The sequence below is a fragment of the Panthera pardus genome, unplaced genomic scaffold, assembly GCF_024362965.1.
Source record: "Panthera pardus isolate Hobbes unplaced genomic scaffold, ASM2436296v1 HiC_scaffold_16, whole genome shotgun sequence".
Taxonomy (NCBI): domain Eukaryota; kingdom Metazoa; phylum Chordata; class Mammalia; order Carnivora; family Felidae; genus Panthera; species Panthera pardus.
In genome coordinates this window covers 93,622,992-93,643,414 of record NW_026526721.1, presented here as the reverse complement: position 1 = coordinate 93,643,414, position 20,423 = coordinate 93,622,992, and the positions used below count along the sequence as shown (strand labels likewise).

General features: G+C 39.2%; 1 protein-coding gene across 6 annotated transcripts in view; it reads right to left on the bottom strand.

Annotated features, from left to right (window-relative positions):
* The window catches only part of PLD1 (phospholipase D1), a 204,390-nt gene that overhangs the window by 49,640 nt on the left and 134,327 nt on the right, over positions 1-20,423 (bottom strand). For all 6 annotated transcript variants that reach the window (XM_019463174.2, XM_019463175.2, XM_019463171.2 and 3 more), the window contains 5 exons: positions 20,166-20,294; positions 19,303-19,421; positions 17,787-17,900; positions 7,206-7,316; positions 4,679-4,767 (listed from right to left, as the gene is read on the bottom strand). In XM_019463174.2, the coding sequence (XP_019318719.2) occupies positions 4,679-4,767; positions 7,206-7,316; positions 17,787-17,900; positions 19,303-19,421; positions 20,166-20,294 (562 nt within the window). The remainder of the gene's footprint in view (positions 1-4,678; positions 4,768-7,205; positions 7,317-17,786; positions 17,901-19,302; positions 19,422-20,165; positions 20,295-20,423) is intronic.

The window sequence follows — 20,423 nt, the reverse complement described above, 5'->3', positions numbered from 1 at the left end:
GGTATTTTTCAATGTAGTGTAAGATTGTATCTCTCACTGCAGTTTAATATGAAAATGCTGAGGCGTTAAATCCATTGCCTGTCTTCACTGTATGTATCAACTCTGTTGATAACCGTGCAAAATGCACTCGCTCGCTTCCTGTTTGTCAAGGCAGCAGGATTATGCATGTCAAGTTTCCGTAAGCAAAACGGTTTCATCCTCAGAAACAATTCATTCAGGGCACGTAAAATTTCTACCTGGATCAGTCAGTTCCAGCTCTTTCTCTTGGCTTCTTCAAATATGGCATAAACCCGTTGACTTTAGACAACGGATAATGATTTCTTCTCCCTGACCTCCAGTCAGATTTGAGTTGTTAAAGACGGGCTTCCAGCGGGTTGGGAGCCAAGACAGTTTTACTAATTAGAGCAGATCTTTTGATTTCTGCAGAGATTCCCATAGCTACTCTCAGTTCACCATGGAATGAGCAATGTTCTGAGGCTCTAGGTCATGGATCAGAGCGTGAAAGCTTTGTAAAAACCTATTTCTGCAAAGAATTATGGCTGTTGAGAAGGAACCAGGAGGAAGTGAGGAAAGCAGAGAACTCACAACAGGGAATTTGTGTTCCCTGGAGTCCAGCACTGGCAGAAAAATAAAGTCTCAGCTCAGTTGAGGGAGTTGGCAATTCAAAGACTCTGATCTTTCCAGGGTGGGAGGGACCTGGAAGAGAGCCTCTGTTCCTTGGTCAGGCCTGGCTGAATGCTGTCATTTCCCTCCATCTGCTTTGTGCTTTATTCTATTCTTTTTCCAACAGCCAAAATTATACTTGTTGCTAGGCATGTGACCTTGGCAGGGTAGTTCGGAGTCTCAGAAGAGTGGAGCACAGAGAAGTCAATGAAGGAAGAAAGGGGGTGAACTTGGGCATGGTACACCATGGCCCTCAGTGAAAGCAGGGAGCCCCATTGCAGGCAGGCTGCAAGATGAGCCTTTTAATCCCACCCCTCCCTTTCCTAAGAATACAAGGTCACAGACTTGAAATTATTAAATGAAAATATATTCTATAGCTACAATGAACACAGGAGATGAACAATAATGTGGAGATACAGAGAAGGGGGGAAACGTAAAATATATTTCCAGGATACATATGGATAGCCACGAAAAATTTTATGTGCAACATCCATACCCTTTAAAATGTGACTGTCAAAGAAAGAGAGACCACTGAGACATCAGAGCTAAATAACACACAGTTAATATGCAATTCAACGGACTCACTGCTCGTTTTCTACAGAGTAGGCTTGAAATTGCATCTTTAACGTGCTCTGTGAACTTCCAAGTGTGAGATACAATCTGCAGCAGATGCTACCCTACAATGCTCTCTCACTACAGATCCCCATTCCTTTCAGAAGCAGCTCATAGGATCACTGGGAAATAGTCAATCAGAAAATAACTGCAAGTTCTTTACAGTCCTGAAATACTCTGATTTTAGAAGAAGTCCAGATTTTTAAAGACAAATTAATATGGTAAAGAAAAATGTTCTTTCAGGCTCCCAAAGCCTTTGAAAACAAATCTTGTAGGTACTTATTAACACATGTACTGTAGGGAACTAATAACTCAGATGAGTGAAGCTGAGATTCAGCCCAGTCTCCTTATTAACTGATCACCATTACAATATTCACCACTCACTGCTCGGCCCAGTGAGCTCATTTGTCAACTTAATGGATTTCTGCGACTTATATCAATTTCATGAAAAAAAATATTTTTCTCTTTTGTCAAATGCGCTTTATAGATAAAGCGGATACTCCTGCATCAATGAAATGCAAGAGTTAACAGAATAATTTAATTTTGTAAATTAGACATAAATTGACCCACAGAATTGAGAGACTGGCATGATGCAAGAAATCTTGGTGTATGCGGTTACGTTTAACTGTAAACAAGCCGATTTTAAGTTATCTCAGAAACAGATGCCATGGTAACTTTCTTAAAAAAAAAAAAGTATATGAGAAGGCAAAAGATAGAAGTCACCTGTAAAAGCACAGATCATCAATGTTTATGCTGGCTATACGTGCTGTTCTAGGTGAGTACTGAGCCGTCTTGACTTTGCCCTGGAGTTACCTGTGGACCATTATGAAATACAAGTGCCTGGGCCCCACTCCAGGAAATTCTGACCCAGCAACTCTGGATGGAGTCCAGCTCCCTAGATTTTTGTAAAAGTCAAATGGTGATTTTGACGTGTAGTAAATGGCGAGATCTACGGTATACCTTGCAGGATGTGGTGGGTACTGTGGTGTGCTGCCTAAATGCCCTCATCATGGGCTCAAGACAGCACTCCCTTATCATGGAGAGTGCTGGCTGCTGACTACTCACTCACAGTGAAGTCCTTCTCCGGGATTTGCACTCCTTGGTCAAAGGGACCTGCCTCACCCAAGGTCATGTTCCTCGAGTGGGCCTGTACCTGATGACTGGTTTAATGGGAAGAGGGGACATAAAGGCCCAACCCACTTAGGTGGCAACCCTTTAGGGGTCTCAAATCTATCTGGCAATGAACTGAAGTTACGTGGTATGGGAGAAGGCACTGGCTTGGCAGTCCAAAGACTTGAGCTTAAAGCCATGTTTGCCTATTGTTGTTAGTGGCTTAGTCCAGCCACATCACCTCTTGAATCTTAGTTTTTAACTCTACAAATGGGGACGGCAACAACAATAACAACAACAAGACTATATGATCTACTTTGAAGAGTATTTGTGAAGATTCAGTAACAGTATAAATATAAACCATAAATCATATAAAATACTGGTAGTTACGGTTATCAAATGTTCTTAGATCTAAAAACCCCCACATACTATGTTTAAAAAGAGGATATTAAAGTACCATGTTATGCTCAAAGTACAAAAATGTTTGAATTCCCAAATGTGTATGTACTTACCATTCTCTACTGCCTGTGTTTAATGAGTTGAAATAATAAAATGTAATGGTATTGTTTGTCTGTGTATTTTGCTGCTTCTACACAGAATTAAAATCAGCCGTAAAAAGAAGCAGTCTGGGAGCCAAGACAATTCAGTGGGGAAAGAACAGTCTTTTCAACAAACGGCCCTGGAACAAGTGAATATTCCTGTGCAAAAGAACGAAGTTGGACCCCTACCTCACATCATGTATGAAAAGTAACTCAAAATGAATCAAAGACCTAAGTGTAAGGGCTAAAATTACAAAATCCTCAGAAGAAGAGAGGTGTTAAGTCTTCATGGTCTTGGATTAGGCAGTGATTTTGTAGCCCTGGCACCAAAGCAGAAGTGACAAAAGAAAAAACAGATCGACTAGACTTTATCAAAATGAAAAACTTGTGTTTCAAAAGGTAGTATGAAAAAAAAAAAAAAGGTAGTATGAAGAAAGTAGAAAAGAAAACAGCCTGAATAGGAGAAAATACTTGCAAATCATAAATCTGATAGGACACTTGTATCTAGAATACATAAGAGAACTCTCACAACTCAACAATAAAAAGACAACCTAATTAAAAAATGGCCAAGAAATCTGAATATCTATTTATCCAGAGATAATACACGGAATGGCCAACAAACAAACAAAAATACTCAACATCATTCATTAGTCATTAGGTAAATTCAAACCAAACCCACAATGAGATATCATTTCACACCTATTAAGATGGTTATAATAAAAAACAGAGAGGATAGTAATTACTGGCAGTGATACAGACATTGGAGCCCTCATACACTATGGAAACATAAAATGGTGTAGCTGTTTTTGAAAATATTCTGGCAGTTTCTCAAAATGTTCAGCATAGAATTTCCATATAACCCTGCAATTCTACCCCTAGAATAATAAAGATATATCTGCATAAAAACTAATACACGATGTTTATAGCGGCATTAATCACAATTGCCAAACAGTGGAAACATCCCAAATGGATAAATAGAATGTGGTATATCCAGAAAATGGAATATTACCTGGCAATAAATATAAATGAAATACTGATAACATTCTATAACATAGATGAGTCTTGGAAACATTAAACTAAGTGAAAGAAGTCAGTCACAAAGACCATATACTGTATGATTCCATTTAATATGAAATGCCCAGACCAGGCAAATCTATAGGGAAAGAAAATAGTTCAGTGGTTGCAAGGGGATAAGATAAGGGGAATTAGGTAGCGACTGCTAATAAATAAAGGGTTTCTTTCTGGGGTGATGAAATGTTCTAAAACTAAGTATACTAAAAGTATACTAAAAATCACTGAATTGTACACTTTAAGTGGGTGGATTGTGTGGTCATACCTTAAAACACTGCTATTTTAAAAATAATCCCATGAGCTGAAGAAATAGGACAGAGGGTAGCCAGAATTTAAATATAACTCATGGAAAAATATGATGACTATTTTGCTTTGATTTTTAAGTGAACACAGTAACTGTCTGCCATTAAATAAATCAAATCACAAGTCTAACGGCGTGGGAAAGAGACTGGCCAGGAAAAAATGACTGTGCCCTGGAAGAATTCAGATTCCTTCAAAAATGGACTCAAAATTCTCAGCCACTGAAATCAGACTGAAGGAACCAATAACCTACTGCTAGCTGACCCCAATTTATGCCTGCTAGGAAAAGACAGTATTTTAAAATGGGCTTTCAAAAGTCATTTTAGTAGTAAATGCAAGAATCATTTGCAGTAACCACTTTTCCCAAAATGCCAAAATGTTACCTGTGAGCTTTCAGGATCCTCTGAGCAATGGCATCACCTATCTTGTTGAACACAACTTTGTCATCAGCACAACTTATGAAAAACTGGTTCTACGAGAAATAGAGTGATCCTATAAGTCATTCTTATCTTAGTAAAAAAAAAATAATAATAAAATAAATAAATAAATATATATATATATATATATATATATGGACAGTGTGCTATATTACGAACACTACATTGATATTACAAAAAATTTTTTCACATAGCAGACATGTTCTTATTACTAAAATCATTTAGAAAAGTAAATGACGCCAAGAATAAGAGAAGCCTCTTCTCAACTCTGGGTCTCATGCACGTCTATGTAACACCACATCTAATACCTTAGTCAAATGGGAGACTGCACTAGTATTTCATCATGTGAATTCTTTGTCACTTACATTTTGAGAAAGGGAGGAACATTCCAAATTTAATCAATAGGGATATTAGGTTTACAGATATATGTATTGTGCAAATGCTCACGATTTAAAATCCTATATTGGTAAGCATTCTGTTTCGTGCTAAGTTTACCTTTCTAGCAGGGTAGACGGCAGAATCCTGGTCTAATTTTCTCCATCCATCCTCTATTATCTCCTAGTATCTTCTCTTGCCTTGTCTCATTTGTTTGGCTCTCTTATTATTTCCGAACATCTATTTTAAGTAGCTTCAAATCTCTTTCACAAGTACGTTTCATATATATAAATAAACCAATAAAACGGAAAAAATATTTTTCCTTTTTGGTTAAGTAATCTATACTATTCATTTACCTATAAAATATTCTTTAAAATTTTTACTAAAAAACTAGGGCAAGACATTATCATCATATTGGTATAAAAGATTTAGTTGCTGCATAAAGGGGATGTTAGTAATTAGGTACAAATATTATCACCACTACATATTTATATACACTGTTGTAATATATTTGTGATTTATAAGTCTAATCATCACAAAGTAATCTTTGCTAATCATCTTAAAGAGACATATAAGCAATGACTGAAGCTATGGTTATCATCCCTTTGCAACATCATCACTTTTACTAGTTTACGTGTTTTTATACTTAAGTACAGAAGTCTGTAAACTGCCTCCATAAGACAAACTTACCAGAAGACATTGTGCGGGAATTCATTTGAGAATCCGTTTCCCCTTAAGGCATCAAATAAAAATTTCAGCGGCAACCAAACCATGTTTGTTTTTCTGAATTCATATTACAGAGAGGCTCAGCATTCCTCAGCTGTAAACATGGCCACATGCCATGGCCTGTTCTTCCTTTTTGGGGAGAGCAGGGTAAATGCCAACCACTTACCTCTGCTAGAGGTGTTCATTACAAGGTTTGTGTCCACAGCCATGTGCATCCACATGGCATTACTGACCTCATTTAAGACTGTGGTAGCATTAATAAGAAAGGCTGACTTAATGCTACTAAAAAGAGATAAAGCAAAAGGATTCTGGGTAATGGATGAGGCAGCCATTAATATCTTATATTGTTATGGTATAATTGTTGAAATTAATAATACTAATTGTATTAGTATTAATACAAAGCTCCAGACTTTGATATTCAGAGTCCTTTTTTTGTTGCATAGTCCCATCCAGAACACTGTATTGCATTTGGCCTGCTAATATTTGTAATCAACTTCTCTTTCTCCAGGACTATGAAATAAATAGAGGTCTAATTCTCTCCTACTCACCCTTAGTGAGTAGTCACTGCATGGAAGGCAGAGGCCCAGACTCAATGGGAAGGAATATAGGGTTAGGATGATTTTCTCCAGGAAACTCATCTCCCTCCACATATTACAAAAGAAAAAAAAAGTTCAATGGGAAAGACAAGACTAAAATAAAGACAAAAGATGTGCTCTGACTTACTTTTACATTATCGTGACTTTTTTTCTTCAGGATTTTCTACATGCTCTGAGCTAGCTTTATATCTACTTTGAAGTTGAGTTAAGGTTCCCAATCTAAACCCAGTGTCTCTAGATTTTCTCCTATTCTCTGAACACAAACTCTGGCATCTGACAAAATTTTTAAATGGTTCATAGAGGACTGAAGAAAGTGGTACATGCCTTCAATATTCTCACATCTTCCTTTTCTATGTTCCTTTCCTTACACTCTCCCTATTCCAATATCGCCAAACCAGAGGCATCCAGTGGTCTCCATTTTTCCAAATTACCCTTGTATGTGCTCTCCTGAAGCAGCACACGCCTTACACTTGGACGCTCCAACTCAAGACAAGTAAAAAATGTACTCATCCATGTTATGGTATTTCTGGCTAATAATATCATAGTGAGTTGATACATTTTGGGGGACTTGGGGGACTCCTATTAGAGTCCTGAGTTAATGAAAACACAAAGTGAATGTCAGGTATGCTGGGGAGGTAAAAATTCAGGTTACCTGAATTCATATCTCAACATAGGCTGATTAATGTAGCAGATCCTGAGTTTGGGGACCCTGCGGTGTCTGTGAGCTATTTATGGGAAGGCAGGTTGTCCTACTAGTTTACATGAGCAGGACTTACCTCTATGTAGATATAGTGCTTGCTGTTCTCTATCACATGGATATAAGCAGTATGGATGGACTCTTCATGGTACTTTATACCAGCCGACCAATCAGCAGCAGAGCGGAGCAACTGTAAGGCAGCAATCAGAAATGAGTAAACAATTGAGATGACACCAGATGTGTTAATACAATGAAATCAATCCTTTTTCTTCTACACAACCGAATGATTGTGTGTGAGTGGCGTGGGTGTCATGTGTGGGCCAAGTAGAGTAGATGGATGGGAAACTGGTCCTTGGACATAATCCATAAGGAAGGAGCCCAGCTAGAAATCAAATCCTGAAAATATCCTCCTCCACCCAGAATTATTTTGTCAACACTGCAAACCACAAAGTGTGGTTTCTACCAAGAGTCTTTCAAAAGTAGCTCTTTTGGGGGCTATGAGTAGGGTGACCATTGGTATTCTTTTTCCGTGATGGTTCCACAATTACTATTTATTAATAGTACCACCGTTACTCTCCAAAGCGTCCTGGTTTGAGTCATGTGATATAGTCACCCTAGATCTGACATGATAATGTGCTGATTCCTTTTTCCCCAAATAGTGCTCAGATTAATACCTTTTAAAATGCCAATAGATTCATTTAGAAATATAATCTTGACTGCGGCTTTAATCGGCTGTCTGATTCTTGGTGTGCTTCTTCATTGTTCATCTTTCTCAGTCCTACTGCCTCCCTCTATTCAGACACTCACTTGCTCTCACCTGGATTACATCAAGAGCTTCCAGCTCAGGTGCCTGAGTATGTGTTAAGTACGCTGATACCTAGTGGGATCAGCTAGTTCAAAGCTTAGCCCAACCACTTTGTAGCTTTGATCCTGGTCAAGTTTCTCAACCTCCTGGTGCCTCATATTTCTGTTTTATTAAGTTGAATATCTATTTTATAGGGTTGTGGAGAGGATGAAATGAATCTCTGAGAAGTGTGCAGGAGGCCTGTTACCTAGCATGTGGTATTGCTATTATTAATTAGAATGTTAGAGGATGCATTTGAGCTCTGGCAGATCATGTCAGAGACGCTGGACAGTACACTGGGGCTGTGCACAGGAGGGTGGTCTGGAGGACATGCAAACCTGCAGCACTAAGAACCACTGTTGGTCACTTTTCCAGCATTCTAACTATGACTGCAGTACAATGTTAGGCATACAGTAGGTGCTCAATAAATATTATGTTGAGCATACAGTAGGTGCTCAATAAATATTATGTTAAGCATACAGTAGGTGCCCAGTAAATAGATACTTATTACTACTTCCTTGAGCAGTAGCATGACATTGCAGAAGAATCACTATTTCCTCCTCCTGATTTGAAATGAATATTGAAACTGTCTCTCATGAGGTCAACTGAAATTGAAAATAAAAGAATGGCTCCACATTATTAGGAATGTATAAAGCAATCTAGTACATAATTGGTTTTATGTCTGTTATATATAAAAGTTGGTAAAATTCTTGATCTAATCAATAGCTTTAAAAATTGCCTCTATAACACTAAATTCAAACTAGTACTTACTAACATCATCGATTATGTTATCCTCAAAATGTTATTCCTTTATTTACTATGAGGTATTTATTACAAAATAGTTTTCCTCGAAACATGTACTTAATTTTATCAGATGAATACATACAGTTGGAAAATTTAATTGTGAACAGCAACAGGCAAATATCTCAAAAGAAAACTCATAATGGGGACACCTGGGTGGCTCAGTCGGTGAAGCGTCCCACTCTTGATTTCAGCTCAGGTCATGATCTCATGGTTCGTGAGTTCAAGCCCTGCAAAGGCTCTGCACTGGCAGTGGAACCTGGCTTGGAATTCTCTCTCTCTCCCTGTCTCTCTCCCCTGCCCACTTGCTCTCTCTCTTTCTCTCTTTAAAAAAAAAAAAACAAAAAAAAACCAAAAAAAAAACAAAAAAAAACAAAAAACTCCTAAGGAAAATTTAAATAAATATGATCCACACGGGGAAAATACCTTGATTCATAATCTCTAAGGAACTGCATTATTGTCCCTCAGTATAAATAACACAGTGTTGAACAAATAGAAGTTTCCATTGTGAGTCCACTCAAACTTATGTTGAATTTTGTTGCTAAGGGGCATAGCCCTGAAAATGCAGGCTACCTTGACAAGATTCTTATGCTACACATAATGATTTGATTCTATATAACTCTGGGAACAATATATGAAATTGCAGAGTATACTGGACAGATAGGAAATCTGGAGATCTGTGTTACACCTCTGCCCTTACTAGCTTTTTCCCCTTGAACAAGTCATTTTAATATCAGGGAGACTCAGTTTCCTCCACTGTAAAACTGAGATATGAGATATCTCTCTGTCTCTCTGTCTCTGTCTCTCTCCCTCCCTCCCTTCCTCCCATCCCCACACCCACAGCTACTGGGTAAAAAAATAAATGGCATAACAAACACAAAAAGAAGTAGGTATGTGGCACATAGTATTTATTTGATGTATGGGATTTCTACCTCTAAAAACTTCCAGGCAAAATTTATATACCATCCTTGGTGGTAACTTCTCAGTCTTCCCCTCAAATCCTGAAACCTTATACTTTTCTTTCCTTTCTCACTCTCAAAATTTGCCCTGATTCAAAGATTTAACAAACCATTAACATAAGATATAAATTGGGAGTGCCAAATAGGGTTCAAGTCTAATTAAAGTGGCTTCCTGGACAATTATGCTGAAAAGAGTCTCCCTTGGAACCAGACACACTGGGGAGGGAAGCTAAGGTTGATGGCCAGTGGCTGCCACGAAGGCAATGTATGCAGGTCATGTGTTTACCATCTTTCCTGTGAAAGTAATGGTAAATGTTTCCGTTCATGGAGGCCTTTAAATGTTTAAAATCAACATATTTGTTTTTTGTAATGTTCATTTCTTTTTGAGAGGGGGTGCCAAGAGAGGAAGGGGGACAGAGGATCCAAGGCAGGTCCACACTGACAGCAGAAAGCCCAACACGGGGCTCGAACTCACAAATTATGAGATCATGACCTGAGCCAAAGTTCGACGCTCAACCGACTGAGCCACCCAGGCGCCCCGAAAATAAGTATGTTTGTAAGCCAAAAGAAGAACGTGAAGGACAGCATAAGCAAGGTGGAGGGGAGCCCCCTAATGCCTATTAAACCTCAGCATGTGGAGGCTGCCCCCCTATACAGGGGGGTTCTGTATTACCAATTCGATTGTCGGAGTCCAAACCTGCATTGTTTTCTCACCCTGAAAACTCATCTAACTTTAACAAGTCATCATTTTGTATTAAACTTGAACATATCTTTCAAGTGATACAGAGAAAAAATAACTTGGGATTAATATTCATTTACTATTATCCTAATTAGTTAAAATCTATCACCACAAAAAAACTAAAAACACAGATTTCCCTTTGGTCCTGCCTCTACCCCTGAACCAGGGACCCTGAGGTAATCTATAAATCAGCTTGGCCGCTTGAAACGCTTGATGGTCTAGAAAGCTTATAAACAGCCACATAGGTCAAACACATTGTGACTGACCCTTCTGTGTTAAATTTAAGATTTACTCTTCCCCTTTTTCTTAACTGATCTGACCAACTTGGCCTGCATTTTTGTCTTAAACCAATGTAACGGAGACAAGCCTCAAACCCTTGCTCACACATGCAGAAATGGGCCTCATCTTACTCCCCACCCCAAGTACATACTGAGAATCAAATCTAACCCTCACTTTTGAAACCTCAAGTTTTAATACACAATTTTAAAGTATATAAAAAGAGCATATTTCTAATTTTATGTTTTAGCCTCAAAACCGTAACTAGACCCAGTTATTTTCCATTGTACCATGTCCTATTTTTTTAGCTTTAAAGATAGTCTTCTCAGGTGAAATAGGTGAAGGGGATTAAGAGGTCAAACTTCTAATTATAAAATAAATAAGTCACATATGGTCAATGATACTGTAATAATGTTGTTCAGCGATAGATGGTGACCATAGTTATCACGGTGAGTACTGAGTAATGTACAGAATGGTGGAATCACTTTGTAAAGACAGACAGACAGACAGACAGATAGATAACCTTCTCTTTATCCACAAGCCCTGATCCCCTTATATACAGTGGGCCTAAGCTGACTATACAGAAGTCTCCTCTTGAAGGAAAACTTTCAAAACTTCCTTAGTATTTGTCCCAAGTTGCTTTTCTCTTACTATTATGCTTTGCTTCCCTATAAATTCAGCACATATCTTAATTTCTTTTTATTTCCCTAAACTCCCAAGTCAATCATGGACCAGAGACTGCTAGGACCAGAGCACTTTTCATATGTGTCTCAAGCAGAGGCACTGGTGGCCTGGGCCAGGAGACCAGGGAGGCACTCAGACTGTTGGCCCTCACTCTGCCAGTCTATACTGAGGGCACAGCAGGCCAGGAGCACCAAGAAATAGGAATTAGTTCAAGAATTTGCCTCATACTATCAGGTTCTTCCTTCCGGTATTGAAGGAGATAATCCTCAAAAAGCTCAATGCAGTACTGGACAGGGAGTAAACATTCCCCTCTCACGGGGCTTCTCCAGCCAAGTAGCAAGTACAGAAATGCTACTGCATGAAGACCCAGTCCATAAATGGAAAACAGCTTCCATGTTAGGAAACTGCCTTAGAAGTAAGTTAAGTGGCTTTCTTTTTATCCTCACCTACCTACTTTATTTTTTCACAATACAAAACATCTTGTGGTCCTTTGAAATCTACATTGATTCCTACATTGACAGCCTTTGGAGAGTCATTTGGCCATTCTCCCCAAGTGCAGAAACACATGTTTCCAGCAATATAATTTGGATGTCATTCACACTTGCCTGTTTAGTTTCTTTTCTGTTTAATGTATTTTTTAACAGACAAAGAGATCAAAGACCTAACTCCAGTGGAATTATTTCCCTCAATTTGGCAGGACTTCCCAACAATGACTGTCTAAGGGATAGCTTTTCTGCACGAAGCTGCCCAATTTAATAAAAAAAGATTGTTCCCTACATTGATTCCATATTGATGCCAATTTGGCATCAGGCTTTTTCTTTTACCTTAATAGACATGTTGAATGTCTTCTGTCTAGGTCATTTACCTGAAGTGGCAGTGATAGCATTCAGGAATCTAGTTTGTTCTTTTTAGGGGGAAAACAAGTTCTTTTATACAGTCTATGCATAAGCAGTTTCAGAACTGTCTTTCCTCCAAATCTCTGCCCCATGTCTTTCTCCTGCTTTGTCTTCTCTCAATGTTCTTGGCAGGCTTCTGAGAATGCCCAGCTCTGAGGGGAAATACCCAAGATTATTCTAAAAGTGCTGGTGGAAATTGCTGAAGTCAGCATGAATTCCTTTCTTCCTTCCCTTCCCTCCCCTCCCCTCACCTCCCCTCGCCTCTCCTTTCTTTTTTTTCAGTAGCAGAAATCTGTGTTGGTGGGGGCAGGCCTGGCTCCAGTCTCCCGGGCAGGCTGTGGCAAGCCTTCTGTAACGGCTATGTGTCAGGGGTAGTGTGGAATCAATCACCAAGGATGGTTGAACCCAATGGTTGTGTGTCAAAAAAATTAAATAATCGGGTTCCCTTTTTCCAATAAAAAACACAAATTGCCCCTATTATTTATCTACTTTATTATGTCAAATGCTTCTCTCCCCTTCAATAAATATATGGTATAAAGACTTTGTATCCAGAAGTAGCCTAGCGACCCATCCAGAAAAATGTCAACTTCTTTGTTCCAAAGTCTTGAAAACACTAGGGAAAGCTTGAACACTGAAGGTAGTATCGATATAATCCACAATGAGTGCACTTCCTCTAAGTAGTTTGCATGGGTTTGCCTATTTAGCCATCATCACAACCCTATGAAGCAGATACTATTATTGTCTCTGTTTTATTGATGAAGAAAATGCAAGCAGAGATGTGAAGTATTTTCCCAAGGTTGCACAGCTAGCATGTAGCAAATCTAGGCTTTGCGCACAGTCTGACTCTAGATTCTACCTCTTCCCCTTGCTCCAGCCCCTTGCTCCCTTTGAGTTAATTAACCTTGTGGTCTCTAAATTATATTATGAACAATAAACTATGTTAGAAATCATATTAAAATTTGTTAAAAAGAATAGCCCTATGGCTCAGTCAGTTAAGCATCCAACTTTGGCTCAGGTCATGCTCTCGCAGCTCACGAGTTTGAGCCCCACATCAGGCTCTGTGCTGACAGCTCAGGGCCTGGAGCGTGCTTCAGATTCCCTATCTCCCTCTCTCTCTGCCCCTCCCCTGCTCATGCTCAGTCTCTTCTCTCCCTCTCTCTCAGAAACAAACATTAAATAAAAAGTTTAGGGGCGCCTGGGTGGCTCAGTCGGTAAAGCGACTGACTTCAGCTCAGGTCATGATCTCACAGTCCATGAGTTTGAGCCCCGCGTCGGGCTCTGTGCTGATAGCTCAGAGCCTGGAGCCTGCTTCAGATTCTGTGTCTCCCTCTCTCTCTGACCCTCCCTCGTTCATGCTCTGTCTCTGTCTCAAAAATAAATAAACATTAAAAAAATTAAAAAAAAAAAGTTTAAAAAGAATAGCCCTAAGAAAGAACTTTATTAAACAGTGTTAAATTTCTCAACCAAGAGTATGTAAGTTATATGGCTACTGCCACACAATAGCTGAGAGAGTGGAGGGTCTAGAAATAGGACAATAAACCCTTTAAAAATCAAGTTGCTGGGGTGCCTGGGTGGTTCAGTCAGTTAAGCATCTGACTTTGGCTCAGGTCATGATCTCACAGTTCATGGGTTCGAGCCCCACGTCGGGCTCTGTGTGGACAGCTCAGAACCTGGAGCCTGCTTTGGATTCTGTGTCTCCCTCTCTCTCTGCCCCTCCCCCTCTCTCTGCCCCTCCCCCGCTCCTGCTGTGTCCCTCTCTCTCTTTCTATCAAAAATAAATAAACATTAAATTTTTTTTTTCAATTAAAAAAAAAAAATCAAGTTGCCTACTTCATAACCAGGTCCTATCTCCTGGCTCCCTCCTGGGTTCTCTGGAAAACCAGGGATTCAGCCAGATTATTGCTTTTGGCCTCTAAGCTCCATACACTCATGACTTGAAAACAATAATGTCTAGACAAGATGAATAACGTTTAGAGACAGTAAATGTGAAGTGAAACAACACCGTAGTCAGAACTTTACGGGAAAGGAGAAACGGAGCAGGGTCACTTCTTTTCTTTTTTTTGGTTTCTGGTCATCTCAGACTTTCCTGACTTCAAAAAGTTGCACTGTCTGGCTGTGCCCACTGTTTTCACAATTGAACTTATTTTGGCAGGTCTGAAAAACAACTCTTGGCAGCCAGTAGAGACCCAGGTTTTGTGAGTTCTAACACTTGAAATTGTGGGGGGAGTCCTCTTTAAGAAAAGGAACACGAATTTATAAATGCAAACTTTGTAGATGCTAGAATGAAAGTCACAGCCTCCTTCCTGGTCTCCTTGCTTCTGCTCTCTTTCTAATCTAAGTTCTTCCCATGTAAAAACTTTAGGTCCCAAAGTGTGTTTGTTCAGAGATGGAAATAGACATGTGACAAAATGAGAGAGATCCTCTGGCAATTTAGCTTGGGAATTTTCTCACAGCACATTCATTCCTAGTGATTCCATGCTGCATATTAGCATAACAAAGGCACTAAGAAATCCTGGGTTTGAAAAATCTGCAAAAACTTATCTGTCCATGGAATCTTTTTTTTGTGGAAGAGCTATTCGCATTTCACGAGTAAAACTGGGTTTGTAAGATTCTGATCTAAGTTAATTTTCATAAAGCATTCCTGTATCGTGCTTCTCCCTGGATGAAAAATAAGTTCCAAAGTTCATTTATGCCTCCAGGATCGGGTCCAAATTAACCAAGTCAGTAGTCCAGGGCATCCCTAATCTGGCCTGATGCCACCTCAACTTTATCTACTCCGTCTTCAAGAGCAAATGGCCTGCAGCAGTCAGTTCCCCCATGGATGAGCAGGCAGGCTTATCCCTTACAGGAGACACCCACGTGGTTCTCTCACTCTTACTGCCGAACTCTCAGGCCGGCATTTAGTCCTAGGCCACACCTAGCATTGTTAACTGAATATTTCCACGTGGCAGCTTTCTCTCCCTCAGCTAACTATGTTTCCAGAGGCAGAGAACTTTTGTCTTCCTCAGCACTCCAGTATGCACTGATGACTTCACTGTGCAAACAGATGGCACTTAATAAACATATGTTGCCTGAATAAATGAATTAATGAGTAAGTCTTGGTGGACTTCCTTTCAAATCAATTGGCTTTACAGGTTTCTGAGTCCAGGCCAACCAGAGCAGATTGAGGATGAACATACAAGCGTATCAGGAGATATCACGGATCCAGCCCCATCTCTAACACCATATCCAGTGATGCAGAGAAGTGACTTAAGGGAGACATTTTATAGACTAGACCATGCAGAGTAACTATCTACCTTGCTGGGGGGACCAGATGAGAATATGTAAAACAGGGCTTTAACGAGGGATAGTAAAAGATGTAGGTACATGCAACATTAGATAAAACTTCCTTTGCTGATCACAAAAATGTACAATTCCCAGAAATTCCTTTTTAACAGATGCTTAATTAGCATCTGCTGACTTTGATAAGTTGATCACTGAGTGAATTTTAATGCCGTCTCAAATCTTAAATTAAATTATCTTATTTTCTTAACATGAAGGCTCCTATTTTATCTTATAGCATGGGTAATTCTTCCCTCCAAGTAGAATAAAATTAAACAGGTTCATAAAATATTCATTAACTTACATATGAATGCATATATATATATCTGTGCCTCTAAGCTTAAATTAGTTGTCTCCTATAGCCTGGGATAACTAAATATTCTCTCAAGTGGCTTATCTTTTTGATGGTTCTATTATTTGATCTATGGCCTGAAAGTCTTTTCACTTCTTAAATACAAATACCTCTACTTGTATATAGTACAAAGTAACTAATTTAGGCGTTTCATTCATATATATAATCATATTCACTAGAGTCCATGTCCAGATTCTATAAATCCACATTAGCGATGCCAGGAGCAGACTGTTGGATCTTTACTTAAACAATACTTTTGATGCTGATAGTGATGACCTTGAACAAAAAGCAATGCCAAAGGTGGCCCATCCGAGCTCTGCCCCTGATGATCTCATTTACTTGAGCTGGGGTAACAATGGACCATAACAGGATTTCAAGCTCCGACTCTACTGGCGACCAACTTGCTGGTGACCCTAGACAAGTCCCCTAGCCCCACTGGGTCTTAATTTTCCAATTTGTAATTTGAGATGGCTAGATGGGATATAGTAAAATTATGCGACTCCAATAAGCAAATTCCATGTTCTATTAAAAACGCCTCTAAAAGGCTTTTGGTTAATTAGGGAACTAAAATTAGACTGACCTATAATTAGCTTCTTAGATATGAAGTGTCAGCCACATTCCTGGTGCTTAACTGGTATCAGTCCCAGGTTTACTGCATGTCAGGTTGCTAGAGTCACTTCAGGAGGAATTACAGGACAAGCCTTTCCTTGACTGGCCTTTTCTACGGCTATTTATTTCCTCATTTTCCAATTATGAACACATTTATTAGAATCCTTGTGACATAAAGATTTCTTCATTTACATGTAAACTTAAAACATTTTTGAGGGAACCAAAACCAGGCCCTTTATAGCAAATGTTATAAATGGAGGACAAAGAAACTTTTAAACATATTTTGTAAAAGTAGGTGAGTTATTCCAGATTGATTAACCCTTTTAAGTCATTTTGCAACCCACCAGTGATAATATCAAACATATTAAAAAAAAGAAGAAGCAAAAAGACAGAAATATAAATTTTTTTGAGCATTTGATGTTTTTACAGTTTATGTATGAAAGATTATATAGATTAAGAATGCACATGCTTTTGGGGCACCTGGGTGGCTCAGTCAATTAAGCATCTGACTTCAGCTCGGGTCATGATCTCACGGTTCGCGGGTTCAAGCCCTGCATCGGGCTCTGTGCGGACAACTCAGAGCCTGGAGCCTGCCTCAGATTCTGGGTCTCCTTCTCTCTCTGCCCCTCCCCAGCTCATGCTCTCTCTTCCTCTCAAAATTAAATAAACATTAAAAAAATAATAAAAAAAAAGAATGAATATGCTTTCTGTGAGACACTCTCATAAGGGACATGCTTCCTAATGATTGTTTTATATCAGCTGAGAAAATTATCAATCACCTACCATGTGTAAGACTCTAAGACAGCTACAGTGGGAGGAACAGAGGCATAAAGGACATGAGTGTGTCACTAAAGAAACTGATAATACAGATGAAATAAGATGGACATGTAAAGATAATGATGAACACGCTACAGTATAGAATAAAAGACGAGTGACAGATGTAACATGTGCTGAGGAAGGAAAAATGTGCATTGATCATATTTATAAAAGAGCTCTAAAAAGAGGATAAATGGAATAGATTTTTAAACAGGAAATATAATACTAAGTTTTACAAGACCTATTCAGATATGTTTTGGAGTGGCACTCACTGAAAAATATGAAGCCAATGTACTAGGCACTTGATCTAATAAGAGTAAGTCTACCCAGGAGCATTTGGTGTAAAAGAAAAGCCAGACTTACCTGTACATTGGCATGGACCGACCCAGGCACTTGATATTTCAGCTCATGGGCTGTTGTTTGAGATTTTGGAAGCAGAAAAGGATACGAAAGGGACCGATACTTTGATTTCATTATCTAAAATGAAGAAAAACAGATTAAAAAAAAAAAAAAAAGATCCAGATGAGAAAATAGCTCCATTCCTCCCTACTTTTGTGATTATAAAAGAAATTAAGATTCATTTGAAAAAGAAAAATGTTAACAGTGAATGTTTCTAGTTGAAGAGGCAATAGATGATTTATTTTTGTGCTCTTTCCATTTTCCAGTGGCAGAGAACTCCTTTTTCCCTTCCTCCTTTACCTTTTGGAGTAAGGCATGTACTGTTTTATATTTTTAAAGAAAGCCTAAGTGTAATCTAGAGTTATAGAGGTATATAATTCCAAAAATTGTATTTTTTTTGTAAACTGATTTCTTACTATCCTGTCACAGCAATGTATAACTGTATATTATATTTTAATAATTTCACAAGAAAATTATATAGAAGAACCATATGTCATAAATTCTTATTAATGTGCATTTCAGTTATTTCCCATTTTATCAGAATTATTAGAAGCAATGTCCAAATAAATTACCCTGTTGAATTACTTTTTAACGTAAGTACCCAAAAAAGATTTTCTGAGATAAAGGTTGTATAATTTTTAAAAAGTTTTTGGGGCTTACCAATTTATCCTGCCAGGGATGGAGTATACAAGCAACAGAAATCCCCAAACCAATCACAGATACTAGCAGGTTAAAAGTAATGTCTCTTCATTTATTCATTCATGCTCCCTTAATTTTGGTTAAAAATATTTCCATTATTTCTAAGAGGTTATCAAGTTTATGCAAACGAAAGTTCACGTTAATGAAAACTAAGGGGAGACTCTAAGCTGTTGATAAAATAATTTTGTCCCAAATTATCAAGGATGCTAATGCCTTGTCATAATTCATAGTAAATAAAACGGAAGCTTAATGACACCAGGATGGTAGGTACTTAAGTTCTTCCTCTGTGTAATGAAGGCGTAGTAAAGACGTCACAGTCTGGACAAAAGGAAAATGGCTCTATCTTCTCACACTGCTTCCCTTTGCTCAGAATCTCCTTCCAGAAGCCTGGACCAGTATGAACCCAGTACAATGCCAGGACGAGAGGGACTTGAAAGCTCGAGCTCTTTCCTCCCAACAAGGCCCTTGCCCCCTACAACAGCCTTCTAGGTGGCCATCAGTCCAAACCAGATGCTTAATCAACACTGAGCATCCAAAATGTTAAAAAGATCACAATAGGCCCTGAAAGTAGCATCTATCTCTCCGTGCTTCAAATTGCCTGTGGTGTGAAAGTTTAGGGACATTTTCTTTTTCTTTTGCCCACAGACCCCGGCGCTCTGGCAACCAGGCACTGAAGAGCAGACGGGCCACCACGGCCCCTTCTTGCCAACCCTCTGGGCTCCTCCTCTTCCAGGCTATTTCTCTTCACATGGACTGAATCATGATAAAACCATCCACGTACCTTCGTGAAGTTCCAGCGCTGGATGAAGTGACGTGCTACGTCACGAGCTGCCTTCCCGTGAACTGCAGAGGCAATGTCATGCCATGGCATCCGGGGAGTGGAGTGCCTGTCAATGAAATCTGCCCAGGTGCCCCGGGCAAGGATCATCACTAACTTCTGTGCCACAGACACAGCCATCTGATTCCAGCACTCACCCCAACCATGATATGTAAAAGGAAACATGGTAATGTTCACTATGCGTATATTACTTGGCTTGGGTGGAACAATACCTTTATAGCCAAGAAAAACATAGCTATCTATTACATTGAGGAGCACGGTCCCCCAAGTTCCTCCCCCAACAGGTTTCCATTTCACTTAGTACAACATAATCACTAGTCAAGGCAAGATGTGAATTGGTGTAAATTATCTAAGGCTGTGTACTTAATATTACATTTTTCTTCTAAATCCTGTTGAAATAACCTCAGGCTGTATATACAGTTCTGTCTTTCTCTTCTCTTAGACACATAAGCACAGTGATAATCTGAAAATGGGTCATTTTAATGCTGGAAGGTGAAGATGATAAGCAGAAAAGGAGAACAAAGGAAGTCACCTCTTGCAGAATTACAGATTATTACCCCCCAAATATGCCTTGATGGAACCTGGAGGTTTCAAACAGTAAGCTATGTTTCATGCTCTTTTCTTATTATACTTACAAGGAAATGTCCTTGTGTATATGACTGGATCATAGTCTCCAAAGTTTTACCAAATATTCAAAACAAAACAAAGCAGAATAAAGGACATTATATCCTGTACATGCATACTTGCTGAGATGCTGACAAGTAAAAGACAAAACACAAGCAGCCACCCACGACCATGGTACTCACCAGCAAAAGGTTTATCAAGTTGAACCCAGTCTTTGAAGACAAAATTGCAGTAGTCCTTTCCATGCCAGAACCTGGTTTCCCCATGGAGCTCTCCCATGCCTGTCTGTAAACTGCGGAGGGAGCTGGTGTCTGTGAAGGCAGCAGAGACTGTGTTCAGGTGGGCCCCAGGGAGGGAGGCTCACGTCTCATTTATTGAATGGCTAGAGGCTTCCGAACTGTTATCTTTAAGCCTTGGAACTAGGGTAGCATGTGTTCATT